The sequence below is a fragment of the Emydura macquarii genome, unplaced genomic scaffold, assembly GCF_026122565.2.
Source record: "Emydura macquarii macquarii isolate MOO-44397 ecotype Brisbane River unplaced genomic scaffold, CSIRO-AGI_Emac_v2 contig_1568, whole genome shotgun sequence".
NCBI lineage: Eukaryota > Metazoa > Chordata > Testudines > Chelidae > Emydura > Emydura macquarii.
Genome location: NW_027131705.1, coordinates 240,041 through 262,340, shown reverse-complemented (window position 1 = coordinate 262,340; position 22,300 = coordinate 240,041). Strand labels below are relative to the sequence as shown.

The 22,300-nt window shown below is 40.5% G+C and overlaps 1 protein-coding gene across 3 annotated transcripts in view; it reads right to left on the bottom strand.

The window, feature by feature from the left end:
• CTNNA2 (catenin alpha 2) overlaps nucleotides 1-22,300 on the bottom strand; it is a 689,583-nt gene that overhangs the window by 441,981 nt on the left and 225,302 nt on the right. For all 3 annotated transcript variants that reach the window (XM_067555203.1, XM_067555205.1, XM_067555204.1), the window contains exon 7: nucleotides 13,703-13,906. In XM_067555203.1, coding sequence (XP_067411304.1) covers nucleotides 13,703-13,906 — 204 coding nt within the window. The remainder of the gene's footprint in view (nucleotides 1-13,702; nucleotides 13,907-22,300) is intronic.

The window sequence follows — 22,300 nt, the reverse complement described above, 5'->3', positions numbered from 1 at the left end:
GTTATTGCAGTACAAACTTCTAACCTAATTAACCGTATACAATACATGGTGGGAGGAGTCTATTTCTGTAAGCAGATGCATCAAAACACCAAAAACATAATATTGCTATTGCAGAACTGAAATAAGAAAAGGAAATTACTCTAGATTCCTGTGGTAAACATAAGGCACAATGAAAATGATAGAAAGACTCAACGCAGCACCTTTGTATTATTGGACAAGTCATATATTCCTTTTTGTTTGCTTATAGAGGGGTGCCTACCCCACCTGGGCTTGAGAACCCAAGCTGCAACATCTACACTGCTATTGTCGGTGCTTTAGCTCAAGTTCTGCTAATTCGAGTCTCTCTACTCAGGTTTGTAGGCGTGTTGCCAGTGGCACTGTGGACACACCTTAAAAAGGCCAGCGAATAAGTTGAGAGGAAACCCCATCTCTCTTCCCGAGCAGACAATGAGTTCCTAAATGCACCCTCCATATGCCAGTTATTATAATAATTGTTAATATTTCCATAGCACTTTCCATCTGAGGATCAAAGAACTTAAACATTAATGAATTAAGTCTGATTGAAAAATAAGTGTATATCTCAATTCTGCAGGTGGAGGAAGAGAAGAACAGAGAGGTAAAATGATCTGAGTAAGGCTCAAATCTCCTGACTCCCAGTCTTGTGTTTTAACTGCTAGACCAGGGGTTCTACAGCTTTTTTTGCTGGGACTCCCTTTGAAAATATTTGAGGCTGTGATGACCCTTCCCCTCCCCCATGCCATGCCACCCTTACCAGCATGCGTGGGGGCTGACAGCTCGTGACCTTCCCATGAACCACCTCGTGACCGCCTGAGGGGGTCATGACCCCTGGTTTGAGAACCCCTGTGCTAGACCATACTTTCTGTGATGGTAGATAGCCCGTAAGTAGATATGATCAGTATGATAAGAAATTCCTTCCCCTTATTCAAAATCTTTATGGTGACTGAGTCTTGGAGTTACAAACACAATAGTGTGTTGCAATAGGATCTGATTGGGCTTGAAGGGTCAAATATACAAGGACAGCTATAGGGAAAGAGAAAATGGTAGGAAAGCAAAAGTACACTAAATTAATTTTAGGGAAAGAACCTAGTTAAAATGGTTAGGTTCTGAAGAGACTAATACAGCAAGCTGGAAATAAGAAACCAGAAAAACCTTTGTTTTTAACATATTATTAGACATGGTAGTTACACATGAGGATTTGCTGCCGGTTTTGTTACATGAATTAATGTAAGATAATAAGAGGGATTCCATACACATTGCTGTAGGAGACATAATGCATGTATAGGAGGTTGGCAGGTTGGGAGAGGTCATCCCTGGTGGCCCCCAGATAAACTGGATTGTGTCAAAGGGCTCCATTTTAGCAAAGCATATAAGCACAAATTGAACTTTAACCTTAAGTGTGTGCCTAAACTCTCTGTCCTTAATGGGACATAAGTGCATGCAAAAAGTAAGCATGCACTTAACAATTCTGCTGATTTGGGGCCTAAGAAGGGAAAAGATCAAAAGGGCAAGCCCTAAAAGAAGATGGTTCATAGCAAGGAGGTGAAGAGAAGGGAGCCTGAGGAGGAAAGTGTGTTTTGTTTTTAATTTATTCGGAGATTCAAATATTTCCCAAATCTTAGGTCATCACATAAAGAGCATTCTCTGAGTCCCAGTAACAAAGATACTATTTACTCCCATATGCTGTATTTGACATTATGTGCAAACAACTGTTTTCACCTTCTATAACTAAATACGTCAAACCAGATGAAAAAGAACCTTATTTAGGCTCCAAATAAAGCCAAACCCAAACTAACAAACAAACAAAAAAACCCAAAAAACACAAACAAACAAACAAACAAACAAAAAACCACTTGAACAAAAAATCAAGAGCCAAAAATGCAAGAGAAGTGGTAAAGAACAAAAAGCAAAAACAGAAAAAAACCAAACCAACTTCAGAATGTTTTACAGCACCCTTAGTTCTACTGAACAAGTCATATATTCTGTAAAGTATAATATAATAGTTTATATAGATTGTAGTGGCACCTAGAGGAGATGACAGAAATTGTAAACTGTAAACTATTTGCTATTGTACATTTGTGAAGAAATAGCCATGCTCACAGTTTTATTTATGGGCTGCATTGGTTTTATTGAATATCCCTTTTCTCCATACATCCATTTTCCACAGGACTGACAGTCATATACATGTACACACACAGACACACTCTCTCTTTCTCCAAATGTGTGCACGTGCGTCCATGAGCGCGCCAAGGTACAGGGAACATTTACTTCTCAGTTCAGGGATTGCATATTCTTTTGCATTTGTACTATGCCCTTCGTGGGCAGTACCAGAAACTAACAATTTAATAACACAATAAAAATATTACTTGGCCCCAGACACAAGGAATTAACTTCCTGTTTCGTGTCTCTTGCCCTTACACAGGTGCTCCGCGGAAGAGACAAAAGAGGGAGAATGCCTCTGGAAATGCAGTGTTCCACATCCTGGTCATGAGGGCTGGGTGAAATTTAGGGTTTGGAAACTTCCAGTTATGTTTATATTTTACTACTTGCTGCTTGGAGCTTGTTCTGATGTATGTTGGTAAAGTTTTTCTCTTATTGAAAAAGCCTGCTCATTATTGCTACATTTCTTCCTAGTAACCGCACTATTTTACATGTGAGGTTTCAGACGAATCTAGAGACTCTGAACTAATTAAAAACAGAATCTGATGTTGTGGAGAGTTTAGCAGGAGGAAAATGAATAGCTCCCGTAGTATTTCCAACTGATGCTGCAACAGCAACACCAGTAGAAATCTTAAGTGAAGCAAATAGAATAGATACTCCCATGGTAGAAAAAGCTATGTCATCCCCTGTCAAACTCCAAATGCAGAGAAAGTTCCTGCCAAAACAGGACCAGGAAATGACCCTGAGCCATAACTTGAAAGATTTGAACATTTGGGAAGAGCACTTATATTGACCAATGGGCCTAGTGGTGGGGAGCCTTGAGAAGCCTATATTTCAATGGATTGCACCTGCTAGTAACTATTATCTTCTCAAAAGATATAATCAGCCATTCTGTATGGGCTGGGTCTCACTAAGAAAGGTTATTGTGGCAGTGCAGAGCAGTTAGTTCACGGTTTCAAGCAGTGACACGGGAATTTTTTTATCCTCTGCAGCCAGTGTCTGTAAACAAAGCCTAATTCCATCGGAGAAGTAGTACAGATGATTATGTCAGAACCACGTTGTTCCCGCTGGCTGAAGGCAAAAACTGCATTCTCTGGGTTGGCAGCCTGAGTGACCACACGATAGGTGGAGACTTTCTTGGTTTCAGGGATTGACTGTGGAAGTGTGACATTTGCTAGGAAGACAGAGGTCCAGGTGTTCACCATAGGTGAAGAGAAACCAGAGATATAATGAAGGCAAAACAAAGTTTATGGATGTAATTTGAAATACTTTCAGTGGGCCAAATATTTTCCCAGTTTAATCCCAACTGCACAGAGCTGGACTGAAAACACTGGAGGATTGCACTGGGGGTAGACTAGCCTCTGGGTGAATCTCTCTAGGGAAAGTGATAACTGCCGCAAGTGCCAGATCTTATATAACAACAGGGAAAAGAAGCGTGTGGGGTTGTTTTTCACATAGGTGGTAGGGTCATGGTTGTCACTGCCCCTCCATGGAATGTGACTACGCTATAGCTTTTACTTCCATTTTACAGATGTCCCCAGTTGTACTGCAAGATTTGCGATTCCCGTAATAATTCATGAGGTTATGTTTCAAGGGCTGTTAGTTTCTTCTTATGCTGAGATGTTTGTGCTGAAATAGATCGTGGGTTCTGACATACATCTATCTGCCATGATGCTTCACTTAAAGAAAAATCCAGCCTTACCTTACCTCCTGGGTCATGGGGACAGTAAATAGCCAAACCGCAGCGATGTTTGTTCCCACTGTATATGATTTTGTTGTAATTTTGTTTCTTTTTTGTTTCCCCCGTGCCACTGAAGTTTTAGCTCACGAGTGGGGGCAGACTGATATGTTTTCAAATGAACTGAGGCACTAACCTGGACTCAATTCAGTCCAATGACTGGCATATTCAGAAGGTTTTTCATTTTAGTTACTCTGAGCTTTCTGGCACAGTAGGTAGGACAATAAAGACAAAATACTGTTTAGCTAAGAATGGATTAATAATTGCCCAGAAAGAACCAAGGAAGAGGGTCCACAGTGGCACTGCAACATAGTGAGATTTAGACCCCACCCTCCCAAGGGTACCCAACGAGGGGGAGTCATTCAAGGTTATGCCACTAGTGAATGACCAGTCACTAGGCTCCACTGATTTTATAGAACAGAAAAGAGACAATGAGAAGCTCAGTCATTTATATGAGTGTTTGACTGCAGTTAATGGGGCTCTGGTGGGCCTAGCATTCCAGTTTTGACTCAGAGGGAAATATCCTAGTCAGAATCATCAGTGAACCTCAGAATTGGAATTCATTTTTCCCCAACTTCTCCTTCCGAAGATTTCAAAGAAACAGAACTCTTGGTGTTTCAACAACAGATATGGAACCAGGCTCATGCCGAGGTAGAGAATCCAAGACAGGTATTTAAAAAGTTCTCCCAGGTTGACATTCCTAAGATAATAATGTTGACAGACCATGGCACTAGCATTATATCTCAGCTGCTGCAAAAAGCATGCTCTCCCCCAGATGGTTTTAAGTCAGTTAAACCCCCAGTCTATCATCGTCACACAGATGACCTGTTTGAGCCTTTTAATAGAATGTTCAAGGAAATCCTGTGTAAAATGCAACTACCAAAAGCCCGAAATTGGACAAACTGCTTGTATATCTGTTATTTGCAATGCCTGATGTACCACACTTTTCTACAGGGTTTGCCTATGGTGAACTGTGTTTATGGAGAATAGCAACGTGATATTCTGGCCCTGCTACCTCAAAGACAAAGCATGTGATCCTGACTAGTCTGAAATTATGGGAACGTTTGGATTCTGTAGCAGCTTTTGCTTGTAAAAACCTGCAGGCAGCACAGATACCACAGTACTATCATAAAAGTGCTAAGCAATGGGTATATCAATACCAAGTTCTGCTGCTGTTACCTAACAAAGACAAGAAACCAAACTACTTGCAATGTGGCTGGGGCCCTTTGAACTAGTGTTCTGGATAGAGTATGCAGATGGTAAATTATGTATAGATGGGGAAAGGCAAGGTACCCAGAAGTATCACAAATTTAGAACACTAGATGGGCACAGCCTACAGAATAGGAGTTAGAGTGAGATTGATCAAATTCCTGGCTTGCTTAGCACCTGGTTGTTGGCAATCACTTTGAAACAACACATTTCATGATTTCCAGAAATACATTTTTTTGTACCAGGGGAAATGATTTTGTCGTCATAGAATAGAATCATAGAGTTGGAAGGGACCTCAGGAGGTCATCTAGTCCAACCCCCTACTCAAAGCAGGACTAACCTCAGCTAAATAATCCCAGCGAGGGTTTTGTCAAGCCGCAGCTTAAACATCTCTAAAGATGGAGATTCCACCACCTCCCTAGGTAACCCATTCCAGTGCTTCACCACCCTCCTAGTGAAAAACTTTTTCCTAATGTTTTTCATTATTCTAGTGACTCAGTTTCTGAGAAATTTGTGAAAGGGGGGTATAGTGAGGGGGTGTGGCCTCCCTCCAAGACTGACAGGGAGCAACAGGCCAGGCCTGTGGTGGCGGAGCCAGAGACTGCCCGTCTGCCGGCCCGGAAGCGAGGCGGCAAGACAGGAAGTACAAAAGAGAGGCCCAGGAGCAGAGTTGGCGGCCAGCTCCCGGAGGGGAAGGACATCCCTCCAGTGCTGCCTGCGGTCTGGTACCCAGGCGAGCCGACCGAGACTGGGTACCCAGGAAGCGGACCAGGGCCGGTATCTGGGTGCCAGTGAAGGAGCAGCGCGGGGCCTGGGGCCCAGCAGTACCCCTGGATCCACCCACCCAGTTGGACCCTGTAATCCCAAGGAGCAAGGACCTGGAGGAATTGCCCGACGCAGACGTGGAGGAGGTGGCCCTACTGGGTCCAGACCTGGAGGAGCTGCCCCTGGAATTGCAAGACGACGATGGCGAGACGCGGGCCCTGAGTGGGCCAGACCTGGAGGAACTGCCCCCCCGCCGACGGCCCCGAAGATCTGCCCAACTTGCCGCCCCCCTGACGAGATTGAGGGGTTCTACAACCTGCCCCGGGCATTTACCCCAACGAGGGCGACTAGACTACAGGACATCAGGTACCCAAGGGACAGGGGGAAGGAAGTAGCCCAGGGGAGGGGCCACACGGTCTGGGGACCGGGGAGCTGGATGGTGACTCAGCGTGCAGCGGCTGGGACTCCGCTGACTCCGTGGCATACCCCGTGAACCCCGTGGCATACCCCGCGGCCACAGCTAGGGACCTGGGCTGGGACGCAGTAGAATCAGGTGGGCCTGCGTCCCCCTACCACCCTGCCGGGGGCCTTTGAACTGTTTGCTGCCCCGCCAGGGGACTTTGAACTGTTTATAGCTCGGCGACTGTAGGGTAGTGAGGAGGTAGGCCTCCCTCCAAGACTGACGGGGAGGGACGGCCAACCATACTACAGGGGGGAATCTGCATTGTTCTCACCCAGTAAAACCAGTGTGGTTCTAAAAAATGGCCTGCATATTTCATTTTCAACAAAACAAACTTGAATCGGTTACTAAAAATTGCTTGGTATATCTCAAGAATGGATCACTGCAACATGAACACCTGGTTCTGATTGGTATTTTAAAAGGCAGAGGCACACTCTCTCATAGTCCCAACCCCTTTGTTTCCACATACCTTTTTCAAGGACAGGAAACATAAGACAGGGTTCAAATATTGTCTAGGAAAGCAAAATGAAATATGAAATGTTTCAGTTCATTATTTCAATCTTGAATTACAGTATGTAGCTTTAACTTAAACTTGCTTTTCTAAGTATTCCTTGAAAAGCTATCAGAGCAATCGTGAGAACAATTGACAGATTGTCCTTTCTAGACAGCTGTAACTAAATCAGCCAATCCTGATGACTCGACAGACAACCTCTGTCACCAATCACTGATTACTGAGTTTGGGACAGCAATGGACATTTTGCTGTCTCATGAATATAATTTACTGTTCACTGTCACACAGATTAATCTTGTGTGATTCAGAGTCTCCTTTCAAAAGGATGCAAGAATGATTTTCTCTTTTAAATATGAGTTCAGCTACAGCTGTTAAATATGGAACTTGACTCTCTTGAGAGTCCATAGATTTTCATTTTCCATCACCTTTTTCATTCTAATTTGGTTGTGCCTTCAAGAACCTCTAACTGTCCATTAAAGACATTTAGTTTTTACTCTCTGCAGCATCTTCTTAAAATTCAATTTTATATGAGGCAACATCAAATGCACTTCCTGTATTTCTGTAAATAAAACCACCTGAAGACCTGTGTTTTCTCTACCTTATGTTTTGTATCTTTAGACTTGGAATTTCCTTATTTGCACAAAATAAGAACTAGAAGCCATAGACCCACAGTACAGCCAGAAAGCTCGTGTGATCAGATGTTGGGAACAGGTGGCAACTTCAGGGGCAAGATATAAAAAAAACCCACTGAAGTGTTCATGGGAATCTTTCCACCGTGTCATATTGAACATGTTTAGGTTATTAGAGGGACTTTAAAAACAAAACAAAAAGCCCACACAGACCTAGGAGAAGGATCAAAAAATCTGGGAAATGCAGGAGAAGCAGAGGGGAATCAGAGTAACACGGGAAACAAGAGGATTTTGTTTCTATTAAATCTATGCCATAGAATAAATACGTCTCTAAAAGATCGCGGCTGCACCATGCCACCATTTTGAAAGCATGCATTCTGCAGTTCATTCTAAATCCCAGATAGTGTTGCTATGAGGTTCCCTTTCCCCAGATTTGGCCTACCTGCAGAGATAGGAAACTGCTCTGAAGGAAAAGTAGCAGCAGTGGCTCTTGGCTACTAGGTGCAGGAAAAGGCCTGGCAGGCCCTTCCTTTGAGCCCTGACAAGAAACTTCCCCTGCACCACAAGAGGGGAACCGACAGAAACTGCTGAACCCGTGAGACCGAATGGCCATGCAAATTCTCCATCCCCCTGCCCAGAGCACCTGCCAAAAGCAGTCCCACTTGACAGAGGGAAAGAGCTTTAGGCAGGGACCAGCAACGGCGTTCTCCTGTCTCACACCTAGAAACCCATACCTGAAGCAAGCCCCAGTCTCCTCCATGATGGAAAGAAGTGACAAGAGCCAGTGGATTCTGGAGGAAGATTCCAGTTAGGAGAACCCCTTTCCCTGTCTCTGCTGAAAACAGAAAGGTTAACCACCTTTGAGCATCACTCAGTAATAAGGGCACTGATCTAACAGGATGATTTTAATGGGTCAAGAGTTAATTGTGGTTTTTGGGAAGGGATGGTAATGTTAGAAGGTGTTTCCCTTTCTCGTATAGGCTAGGTCTACACTACCTAGTGTGCTTCCCCTGCGTGGGTCCATATGCTTGTGCTAGCTCTCATCAAGTGAGCTAGTGAGAGTGTAAATGGGAATGTAGCTATAGTAGGACAAGTAGTGGCAGCTTAGCCATGCTGAGTTCAAACCCATCTTCAATGGTGGATAAAAACCTGGCATGGCTCTGGGGACGTTGCACTGCAATTTACACTTGGGCTAGCTGGATGAGACCTTGTGTGAGTATGTGTACAGAGCAGGGGAATCACACACCTGTGGACATAGCAATAGTGGCCAGGGTTGGGAAGGCAGGAGGGAAGGACTGCAGTATTACCAATCCTAAACTTTGAAAAACCCTGCGTCGGCCCCCAAAATCATGAGATTGATTTAAAAAAAAAAAAAAAAAGAGATTACAGGTTTTCAATTTTGATTTGCCTTCTGGTGTTTAAGTCTTTGGGATTCACATTTCAAGAAGAGTGATGCAGAGAACAGGGACTCTGTTTCGTGGAGGTTATTGGAATTTCATTATTTGGTTTTGTTCCAAATTGGAATGACAACCAAAAATTCTTAACATAACTGAATCCATGAAAAAGAAATGGATAGCTCAGAACAACTAGTTTTGATGATTTAAAAATGAAATTCTGCCTGCAAGATGAAGGGGAGCCAGGAAGCCCCAGATTCCAAAGCTCCAACACTCGCAGCTCAGCTGGGGATTGCAGGATCCAGGTTCCCTTTCAGCTCACCAAGCGGACTGAAGGGGAGCCAGGAAGCCTAGGAGCACTGGCAGAGACGGAAACATAAGAGTTGGTGCTCTGGGGGGGTTTTCTGGGGTTTCAGCCTCCCCATCCCATCAGGCAGGCTGCTGAAGAGCTGAGAGTCCGCCAAGGAGCCAGGTGGGTGAGCTGGCAGGAAACCAGGCTGGTTTCCATGCACAAGTCCACATTTTCCACCAGAAACTCATTTCACTGAAGAATTTCCAATCAGTTCTCCTTTCAAACTCTTCTCTGAAGCCATGAGGACTAGAAACTTACCTTTGTTTTTAAAGGAAAGAGATTAACACAAAACTACAGGACTCCAGGAGCTGGGGCTTAAAAAAAAAACCCAATAAATCACCAAATATTATGAGACTCACAATAAAATCACCAGAGTTGTCTTTTGGGACAGCAGTGGCAGAGAAAGAAAATAAGGAAAGAAAGAGGAAAAGTGGGGAGATTGTTTTGGGGAAATCTTAAAAAAATATAACTGGTAAGATATGTACCTCTGACAATTTACTCATACGTGGTTTATTACTTTGTCTGTCTTGTCTCCTTAGAGGTGCTTACTATGTGTTTGTACAACATCAAGCACAATGGAACTCCAGTCCTGATCGGAGCCATAACACCAATCTACATTATTAACAACAATGATAGAGCTCCTGTGGGCTAAAACTGCAAAACCTCCCATGGTATTAATCATTCAAACAAGTATTTGCAATGGAGAGAATATAGCTGAACCAAATCTAATTCAGTACATTAAAAATAAAATCAAAGTGAAATTGTCAAGTTTTGTCTTTTCACCAATTCTGAGCAGCAAGTTGGGGCGCTTGCCTGAAATCGTCATAATACTGAAAATAAGTTTTACTGCAACTGAAGCTTACTCTTCTCCCTCTTCCCCTTGCAAACCTTCCTTCCACCTTAGTACAAAAACTAATGGCTGAAAACAGTCAGCAGGGAAAAAGGCTTTTTAAAGGATTCCTCACACCCTGAAGTCTTACCTTGCCTGTTTGTTGGATTCCCATCTCCCTCACCAACTGATCAGACACCCACTGGCATCTTTCTGACGAGTTTTCTGAACCACACAACAACGTTGACCGGCCTCAATAAAATTTGTTTGGAATATCGTATAGGTTGCACTCGATGCTATACACAAGAACTCCATTTCAAGCATGTAACTAGCTAAAAGAACGTGGTTAGCAACTCACTAGCACATCAGGGACTTACAAAATGGGCAGAAGAATGTGAGACAATCGTGTTATATGTGCCCAGAATTCTCCCTCCTGCACCACAATTTTCTATCCTTTACCTGTCTGACCTACAGCTGGGGAAACATCACTTATTGGCACAATAGTGAAAGGTAAGGTGGGCTGATTTGCAAGACTGAATACATCCATTCTTATTTTCTACCCTTTTTTACCTAGTGAAGTCATTCATACTTGAGCAAACTGATTGTAAAATGGGGTGTAAAACCCTATCATTTCATATCCCCTTTGTACTCACTATGCACCGATGCAAATGATTAATCTAGTGCAAGGGAATGGAGAATCAGGACTGATCCGTAAACAACATGAAACAAAAAGAACTTATAGATGAAGAGTGAGGTCTTCCTCATCCTAGATCACTGAAAAGGATAAGAGAGGGCAAGGTGATTTTAGGTTGGGGATTGCTATTAACATTTGAATAGCCAAGAACAACAACAACAACATTACCACTGCAATATCACTGAAATATTAGCATACAATATTACAGTAATAAAATAACTCTGTACTCTTAATGACAAGCATCAAAAGGAGTGTGCACATTTTAAGACTCATTATCAGCCACAAATTTTCAGGGTTTCTTTCCCCATTATCTCTCTCTCTCTTCTTCTTCTTTAATCAGAACAATGTATGAGTAAATTTAAAACGAGAGACTGATAGCACGGGTTAAAGGCAGTATGGGCAGATGCTATACAAGCTTCCCTCAGACAGCTCTGCAAATGTATCTCAATACTAACCCGGAACAAAATACTCTGACAGTTTGGCCATCTTTTGATCAGACTGTCAGTTGTGCTAAATTATGCAGTATGGCAATCAGATTTCAATTTTTCTTTGCAGCAATTCTACCAAGATTTTTAGAATTTTTCCAAGTGAAATCTTTTGCAGTTGTAAAGCCCTTGCTTCTCATTACTGAAAACCCCATTACCTGTTATGAAGACAGGGATTAAATACAAAAATAGAGGCTATGCTGGTAGACACAAACGTCGTATCTTAAAAAAAACAAACAAAAAAAAACCTAGGGAGAGATTACATGAAATATTTATTTTTTAAATCTGAAATACTCTACCCTCAAACTCAACAGAAATTTGGTAAGAAGACACTTACATAGAAGCTGTTCAACTGGCCTAATTTGGTTACATTCCAGATGAAACATGAAAAGAAAAGAATTGGGAAATGTGGGTTTTAGATCTAATTAGGTTGATATTAGAATAATAGAAATATAGAGATGGTAAAATACCTATCAAATCAGTTACTAAACACCATATGTAAAGTGTAAAACAGAACACTGTTCCACTCTGCATTCTAAGAGAAACCCTGAAACGACATTAACCATCCTCAGCATGGTCATAAATGTATGCATATAAACTATAAAGATTCTTCTGCCTTATCTGAAAGTGGTGTCAGAAATAAAATAAGTAATGATTCTGAAGCAAGGGCAAATGCATTCTGCTATCACAAAACAATACATAAAAACAGGCACTACCAGAAAACAGGATTCAACAATCCATCAGTTTTGGAACTATCTTTGTGAAGACCTTTTACAGCTTACACCTAAAAGTAATAATTCTGTGAGACAAGATTCTACAGACAGCAATCCAAAAAGCTATATTTCACATCATCATCACCTGTTCTTTAACTCACTTTCTTTATGGCTTTCACCTCAAGATAAAACAGCATCAGCTTCACTGTCATTTGCAGTGAAAGAACATCTCAACTGTCACCTTAAAAAACAGCAAACAATTTCTGCTTTGTAATCCTAGACTGAGGAAATAGCTGTTCCTTGAAGCCAATTCCATTTTACTGAACAGTAAAAAAAAAAAAAAAAAAAAAGCAATTTAAGAAATAAATTCTAGTTGTCTCAAATATACAATAAAGCAACTAGAAGATGAATACTTTCACTGTTTTGATATTGCATACTATCAGTCTCGCAATTAGGAATAATAATAAAAGCGCTTCATCGCTGAATGTTATTTTTCAACTTTTATGGGATTTAGGGACTTGTAAAAAAAGGATCAAAATGTGTCAATGTGTTTACTCAAACTCTAACGTTACCAGTAGATGAAAAACAAAGCATGGAATAGAACATTCACTCTGGTAAACATTTTTGGATACCTTTAAATATGTAAATATTTATTTCAAAATATTTTCAATAATATATTTGATGCGCTCAAAAAGGAAAATTACCTGCTTGAAGTGGCTACCACCATATTTTCAGAAAAGAACGGCTTCTGACAACATTTTCAGGAATTAAGTTGTATTATAAAAACTGGTTATTGACTGGTTATGACCTCACTGCATATATCACAGCTTTCTGATGATAGATAGGTCTAGTAACAACAGTGCAGAATACCCACAAATAATTTTGGAGGTATATGCAGGCACTGTTAAACAGAGGATATTTATCACTTAAGAGATTATACACATAAAGCAAACTGTATTATGTGCGTACACTACGGTGAACTCTTAGCACCTTTTGCAATCCTACATTTTTAACTGATGTATAAGATATTTTTAAAATATTTCATTATGTGCACTGCAATGACAGATAATACTCAAGAGACTCAGAGAATCTGCACACTTACAGTTAATAGCTCCAATTAAACTGTTAGCAAATAAGGATCTTCATGATTTAACCACATCCTCCCACACACAAACCTGGAGCTACTTCCTGTGAACTTCTGTGCATACATCTGAGTAACACATTAAATGACTATTTCCCTTTAACAATGAATATGCTAGAAACTAACTACACGTTTTCTTTTTCAAAAATAGCATCTAGTATATTTTCATTTGACTTATCCATGTTTCCATTTGGCTTACCAACCAGCAGTTTTATACACATTTCACAATAGTGCTTGAGCTCACTGGAAATATCTAAGAGTTGTGTGGACTATTTTTTTTGTTAAAGTTAAACAAATTACTGATGCAGAACATACTAGTCCCTTATTCTGCAGTGGAGTGAGGGAAACTTGTAGTTGGGGGCATTCCTTTGCAGAGCAAAATGCATTTCTAGATATAATTATTTGTTACAAACTACTGTAAAACAATCTCAGACCCCAAAATGCGGAATATCCCTGAAGTACTTTAAGTAACCGCTTTGATTTTCTTGAACTCTTGTTATTTAGGATCATCAGTTTTACTAAGCATGTAAGCCTTTAAAAAGAATCATAAAACTGCTTAACAAACCATAGAGGAGGAAAAGACTAAAAGGAGCACATAACTTACATTCTTCATATACTCGCTAAGCAGGTCTTGGAGGGCCTGTCGTACTGCATTGCATTCAGCAACAATTCTCTCCCGGCGGTCATCTCGTGTGCATGAAGAGTCTGCCATCAGTGCTGCCCCACTGATAATGCTCTCCAACCTTTCTTCAAGAGATGGTCTGAATCTCGCCTCACTGAAAGTCATAGGGTCTAAAATAATCTTGTTCTGTAATATAAAACAGAGAAAAATTAAGAGCATTCTTGGGTGTTTGCTATACTTTTTTAAATCTCTCCTTGTATGGCTTTTTATCTTCCGGACTGAATAAATACAATAGTTCTCTGCTACATTCCAGGAAGAACTACACTTACTAAAATATCTAGTCTCTATGAAATTCAGTGTCCTTAAATAACATATTTTAAAGGGCCAGACAACATGCAATTGTTTTAAAACTATATTCTTGGCAATAAGCATCTGAACAGATGGGTTTTCAAATGCTGTATGTCAGTTGCCTAAAGCAAAAAGGGAGGTGACCTCTAAGCACTGTAAATTGATGACTATTATACTTTTATTGGATCTTATGAAGCTTTTCACAGCTAAGAACTGGAACATGAAACGTAACAAATGTGCTACTGTTGTCCTGAACATCTCATTCATTGAATATTTAAGTCTCTATTAGTATCATATCATATAACTGGCTCTATAGTTATTCAAGTAATCTAATGTTCAGTTCTGTGTTCAATGAATGGGTTCCTCTCCCCATTTCCAGCATCAATATAATTTACACTGATTTCATTAGATAGGACTAAATGTATTTTTTCATAATTTTTACAATTATTGCTTAACGATTTGTGCAGAACACCATGTCTTGTGGATACATTTCTTCCTTACTTGAATATGCAAATGTTTGCTTTTAGGTGTTGGGCTGCTCGTGTTATGTTTTTGTTTATTAGAACACTGAAGCATTTGTTTGACTCACTGGTCTGGGACTCAGGAGATCAGGGTTCAATTCCCAGTTTTGATATATTTCTTGTGTCACTTTGGACAAGTCCCTTGATCTTTCTGGTTTATCTCCATTATCTGTGAAATGGCAAAGGCAAATAATACTTCATCTCCCCCATCCTTTGCATATCTTGTCTATTTCGACTGTAAGCTCTTTGGGAAAGGACAATCACTTACTAGGTGTGTGTATATTACCTAGCATTGCCTCAGTTGGGGGCTTTAGGCTTCTGAATTATATAGAACTGCTTCTCCTTGTAGAGAAAAGCATTATGTTCAAATCTTTACTTAAGGAGAGCCTGATTTAAAAAATTAGGCTCCATTTTGCTCTTGCATTTTTGTGCCTACAATTGATTGAGTGTGCACTTAACTGGACATCCAGATGAAAGCATTTGGACATGAGCAATTAAACTGATGTCTGGGTTAGTTTTAAATAGCCCAAGAAATGGGCTGTCCATGACATCAGAGGAACAACTTCCTAACCGTGAAATGGGGGAAGCACAACTGATCAGGTTTACTGGTCAAATCTTCTTGTGTTTTGATGAATAATACAGAGTCAGTGTAGCTTCAAAAATTACATTGAGTGTACCGAAGTAAATAGTTTCATATTAGCATATATAAGTAGGTGATGAATGGTATCTGACTGTAAATGGCACCTGTGATACACATTTTTCTGTAGTGTTTAGGGAAGATGTATGAAAGGGTGATCTATGTTAGTTGATTTTTTTCTAAATTTGGTACACATTTTTACTTTGAAATGACAGAAATGAAGAACTTTGCATGGGTTAGATCACTGCTCTTGCCCTAATTCCCCACTAGCCTAAGACACCTGGTGACTTGGGGGAGCAAAGGGAGAAATCACCATAACCCCACAGCCCATTCTATACATACACAAAATGCAGGGAGAAGAACAGGAGCAAAAGCAAGAGAAACACAAGGCCAGCTGGCACCAGTGAAGTCTTTTGGCACTGACCTTTTTTCTCATCTCCCTACAAAGACTGAAGCAGCCACCAGGCTGCCTCTGCTCTACTTCTAGCAGTTCTTTGATCATCCACTGTGAGGGAAAGCTAAGGAGAGATTACTTACCTTGTGCAGTAACTGGAGTTCTTTGAGATGTGTATGTCTCTGTGGGTGCTCCACTTTGTGCGCACATGAGCCCCTCCCCACCTTTGATTGGAAATTTTTGGTAGAAATGCCCTTTCTGCTTACTCAAGCACCCTACACGTCCTTGTGCCCCATACCGAGGCCGTACAGAAATTGTGTGGGTGCAGCCCTTATAGTTCCTTCTCTACTACAAAGCCCAGAGAGGCAGCTCTGAAGCAGAGAAGAGGACGGTGGGTAGTGGTGCACCCAGAGGGGGACACATCTTGAACTCCAGTTATTGGACAAGATGAGTAATCCATCATCCTTCTTCAAACAGCATCCCTGCGGGTGTTCTGCTTTAGGTAATTCCCTAGCAGTAATCCCTGAAGGAGGTGGGAGTTTTGAAACAGTCTATCACTGAAGAAAGAACTGTGCAGCCTACTGCCATATCTGATCTCGCAGTGTGAATTAGATCATAGTGGTTGGAAAACATGTGCACTGAGGACTATGTTGCAGCCCGGCAGATTTCAGCAACTGGAAGATCTTGGAGTGGAGGTACAGACAGACTGTGATCTAGCAGAATGTGCAGTCATTCTTAGGGGAGGTGTAACCTCAGCAAAACCATAGCAGGCAATAATACATCCAGAATTCTGTTTAGAAAATCTCTGAGTGGAGATTTGCACATAGGTCTAAGGAAGTGCCTTAGAAACAGAGTATAGGGGGTCTTTCTGAATGGACTAGTCCAATTCAAGTAAAAGGCTAACACCCTCCTAGTCTCTAGTGTAGCAGACTCTTGTATAGACAAGCAGACTCTTGTATAGACTGATGAGGGTTAAAGAAAAGAATGGAAGGTGAATAGATTGGTTAATATGAAATTGAGAGGACACCTCAGGTAACAGCAAGTGGTTGGACTAGAGGACCTCCTGAGAGTCATAGAATATTAGGGTTAGAAGGGACCTAAGAACTTTGGATGATGTCATAAAGATATCTTCTCCTTGGAGAAATAAGAAAAGAGAGGGTCTTCCATTAGAGCCCTCATCTCCCCAACTCTTCGAGCAGAAGTGATGGCTACCAAGAAAGCCATCTTCACAGACAGATATAGCAGCAAGCCAAGCACATAGATAATGGCTCAAAGGGTTGTTTCATAAGACAGTTAAGAACCAGGCTGAGATCCTAAAGTGGTGTAGGGGATCTAATCTGCAGGAAAAGATTGATAAATCCTTTCAGGAATTTTGCTGAGGTTGGATGAACACACACTGAGAAAACTTCTGTTGGCACATGGAAAGCAGTTATAGCTGCTAAATTAACCCTGATGTAATTCACAGAAAGGGATGAATATTTCAATTCCAACAGGTAATCCAAGATTGAGGAAAGAAATGACTGTATGAATGGATAGAAAAGGCTGTATTTTAGAGATGTTATTGAGAAAGAATCTGTAAGATATAGACATAGCCTGGATGTATGGTCCTAGAGAGAGGCCCAAGTTGAAGAGGACCTAAACTTGAACCCTAAACTTTTCATAAGGTATTTCCAAAGCTACTGTATCAGATGGGCCCAGGGTAAGATGATTTCCTGTCTGAAATAAAGATGACGTAATTTGATGATGTGAAACAAAAAGTGAAAATTCTGCAATGACTCAATTAGCATATATGAAGAATTCAGCTCAACTGTGTATCAAAGGCCCTTTGTTCTTAATTGGTAATGGAGAATCTCCTCTAGCTCAAGTGAGACAGCCTTGTACTTTTGGAGCCGAAAGATATGAGTTCTGTCAGAGAGATGTACTAAATGGTCATGTTATGACATATAGTGACAGCAATTACATTCTTAGATAGTCACAGATTTATGCTTTTGAATATTCTTTAATCTACCAGAAAAAGGCATAATGAGAGTCAACAGTTGGAAGATGAAGGTAGACAAATTCAGACTAAAAATAAGGTGCAACCTTTTTACCAGTAAAGGTAACTAAGCATAGGAACAATTTAGGAATGTGGTGGATTCGCTATCACTTGAAGTCTTTAAATGAAGACAGGATATCTTCTAAACTTATAACTCAAACTTTAGAAGTTATGATCTTGAGGCACAAATTGCTGGGTGAGGGTATATGGCCTGCGTTATGCAGGAGGTCAGACTACATCATCATAATGATCTCTTCAGGCATTAAAAACCTATGAATATAGTACCTTACTGGAATTATTTCAATTAAGTTAAATTGTTTTAGATGGATGGTTTCAATGATGTGCACTCCCTGTTATGGAAAAAGTTCTTACTTATCACATGCACAGTAGTTCAGGGTTTTTTCAGAAAATATTTTAACAATGTTAATATTTGGTTTCGTGCTAAAACGCATAAACACTGTATGACAATTACTGTGCAATTTGTAATATTGGAGGCCAGCATCACAAAAGGTCTTCTGCTGCTTTCTAGCAGCAACCCACTACTTTTGTTTTTTTCTTTCTGGCAGAACCTCTACTGATGCCTTCCAATATTCAATGACATAAGATCCTTGGGTTGATTATCCAAGTTTTCATTTTACCCGATTTTTCACCTCCTGTCCTCTTTCCATATTATAGAGCTATTGTTACACACTGTGTAAAACCTGAAGGATCACATGGACTTTGCTTCCTTTTGCCTAGGGAGTGAACATTTTGAAGTTACCTTAAAGCCAAGTCTCCTACATGGTAGCACAGAAGTCAGCTTCTGAACAAGTAAGCCAGCAATTAGAATTGATTAGATTATCTAGGCGGATTTTGAGCAGAAAAAAGATGTTTTTATAATCAAATTATTTAATTGAGCAGCCCTTGGAAACAGATTAAACAAAATGTGTTAGTGTAAATGCACAGAATGATTTATTCTCTCACATGATGTATTAGGAAATAAACATCTTACTCCTGCTGCAAAGAATATTTGTTTTTAAAAGGACAATAGACTTGTTTTCAAGGCTAACATTTTTATCTCAAATTAATGCTATTGTAGGGATGCACAAGTTGATTTTGTAGTTTCGGAGCTAAACGAATTACCAGATGGCAAATTTTGCAAGTGTACATAAACCTTGGCCTTAAGTGTATTGTATGAGATAATGATAAATGATTTTGGATCACCACTGGGTTATTTTCTGACTCATTTATGTTTCTTTATAGTTCAAGGTGGCAGATGCAAAAGAAGAGTCAAGCTGTGCTCCTGCCTAAAGGCACTTTACCCGCACCACCTGCTGCTCTATAAAATTTGGCTAGAATCGTGCAAGCAGGTTTCATACTTATACTGTTTGCAAAGATAGTGTTACTATTTCTCTGCAGTTACCATCTGAACCTTTCATGAAAGCAGCAAATATAGAAAGAGCTAAAACTGGGGAAGGAATAGAATTTATCCAGTTATCAAGGGTCATTTCAGTCATTATTTTAAATAGGCCATTCAAATGATTAAACATAAATTTGTGTAATCTACTGCCTAGGACAGTCCAAATCAACATAGCATTAATAGATCAAATGACATAGCTAACTAGGAGAACCAAAATATATTTTAAAATCTGGATAATACTTTACAATAAATACAAAATGCACTCCCTAATTATCATCAACAATCTGTTCTAACAGTGTAAAGTTATAATGAATCTAACAAAATGTATTCTAATTATACTACAGTCATTCACATAATGTAAAAGTAAAAGGCCAGGGTGAAATCCTGTCAGTGAAGTCAATAGGTGTCAGGATTTCAGCCCAGATGTCTAATTTTTGTTTTTTAAACAGTGTATGGTAGTATACTATACAGACAAATGAGAAGATATTTTTCCTTCTCTGAGGGGCCTACAGTCTAAATAAGTAAATAGCAGAGAAATAAACACTGAGAGAGATGTGCGGGAACCTTGCTCAGATTCACTGTATAAAAAGAGGAACCACACAGTTAAACAATTTCAACTAAATGTCACATTGTTCTAGCTCCACCAACTGCTGATGTAGCAGAAATGAATGTATCATTCTCTGGAACGTGCCATCATGTTTCATGAATACCTTATAGCATATATGTAAAAGAAATTGGTCCAGTTTTACTAGCAACTAAATCAAACTGATCTCTTTGAGATAAATTATCCATACTGATAGGGCTGTTCTTGTCACTTATATGCTAATTCTTTAGGTGCACACTTCACTGTTTCCGCTTGAAAATGACCTATTTTCATTCACATTTATTACACAGCCTTAAGAATTAACAAAAAGAGCAAAGTTACCATTACTATCATATTTATATGAAAATGCCATGAATGACCTGGGATATTTAAATTTTAAGCAAATATTGGGAAATAATTACAAACAATGGTCAGCTGATTACTTTTTCTTCAGAACATTCTCAACATTTCCTTATTAAAGTGGATTTTTAATTAGAAACATACATATCAACCCTTAATAACACATGCAGTAGTCTCTATAGACCACAGGATTTTCCACTGCAAATATATCCCATGCTGGTCACACCTTTTACCCACACCCAGAAAGTACTTGCACTTGATTACAGCAAGACTCAGTGTATTGTACCTGGTGTCTCTGCACTATTATTCCTCTAGTGTTTCTGTTGTACCTCCTACTAGAGTCCCAAATGACCTTTTTCAATTTCTGAGATCTGCAGCAATGGGGATCTCTAGGCCTACACATTTTAGTTTAAAAAGACTGTCTTAGTTTTTTGTTTGTACAGCACCTAGTAAACAAACAAACAAAAATAAGTCTTCTATAGAATCACCTCCTAAGGCATATAAGGTAAATGGCCATATCAATTTGATTAGCTCTATGATCACAAGAGGTCTGTTGAATCATTTGAAAGATCCTGTAGGCATAGAGGGAATGACCTTCACTGGGTTCATATTTTCCCTTCTGGAAATATTGTAGAATAACAGTGGAAAATGCTTCATATTCCTCAAGGTCTCTCAAAGGTGATGATCTACCTTGCTGTTTTATTTCCCCTCCTGTTTTATATGCATATAAAGCCTCTAGGCATTCTGGGCTTCAGCGTTACTAATATTTCCAAGGGACATTGCTTTTCTAGAAGCTTCCTGAAGCTCTGCATTAATAATTAAAATAATATATATTGTTATTACAACAGATCCTGTAATAGGAAAGACGGTTCAGTAGTTAACATGCTAGCCTCAGACTTAGAAGATGAAGGTTCAATGTCCCATTCCACCACAAACTTCCTGCATGACTCTGGACATGTCACTCAGTCTCTCTGTACCTCAGCTCCCCACCCGTGAAACTGACACTCCCCTACCCCAAAGGGGTGTTGTGAGGATTACTATACTAACAATTATGAGGCACTCCGATAATACCGTAATGAAGGCCATATGAGAAACACTCCAATAAGAACCAAGCTTACACTACACAAAATAAGAAGTAATTCCTGCCTGCAGAATTTATAATCTAGGTGATTTTTGATGACCCGAGACATGCACATACGGCAGAGGCTGCACTCCAGCTGTTGCCAGCCAGTTGCTCACTGTGCTGTGGAGTTTCGATCCTGGTAGTAGATACCAAATAGAACAAGGCTGTGAAGCACTATCATCCAGCTCAGCCTAGATGAGAGCAAAGATAAGCTGATGTGGGTGGAGTCTCCAAATGGCCTGGATTCAGCACTTGAAATGTGCATTAAGATTGACCACTGCTTGATGGAATAATACCAAGAGAGAAGGTCAGCTTCCCAACCCCCATCAGTCTCCCTGACTCCAACTCATTAATCTTTCACACCTTTCCTACAGCCTAAACCCAAGTGGCTCAGTCAAGCCTATACCTGCCTCTCTAACACAGAGAAATACTGGGGTCGAGCATCAGGCTTATGCTTATAATGCAGGGAACTGGGACCCTTTGCATCAAGCTGCCTTAGAAGGCTTGTTCTGCATTCCAGTTGGGAAACACCAAGCCCCAGCCCAATAGAGGGGTCTGGACTGGATAATAAGAACATCCATACTGAGTCAGACTACTGGTCCATCTAGCCCAGTATCCTGTCTTCTGACAGATGTTTCCAAGGGAAAGAACAAAACAGGACAATTTTGAGTGATCCTTCCCCTATTGTCCAGTCCAACTGGCAGTTGGATATTTAGGATCATCCAGAGCATGGGGTTGCATTGCTAATAGCCTATGAACTATCTTCCATGAATTTATGTAATTCTTTTTTTAACCCAGTTACACTTTTGGCCTTCACAATATCCCATGGCAATAAGTTCCACAGCTTGACTCTGCATTGATTGGCATTCCCACTCCACTCCAGTACCCTGCACCAACATTTGTTCACTGGTACTCTGGCAATGGCTAATTGGCACCTGACAACTCCCACTCCAGCTACGGCATCCCACAATGTCAGAGGTTAACGGGGAAGCGCTAGTGGACTCGGGTGCTTCAAGTAGTTTCATGGACTTGACTTTCCTTGTCCCCGCCCAGCACAAGATTTCCCCTGACTTGGGAGAGTGCATTGATGGATTGCTCCTCTCTTTGGACCTGATCATTCACCAGACTGGCCCCTTAGAAGTCACTACCCTTCGAAGTCATCAAGAAATCCTGCAGTTCA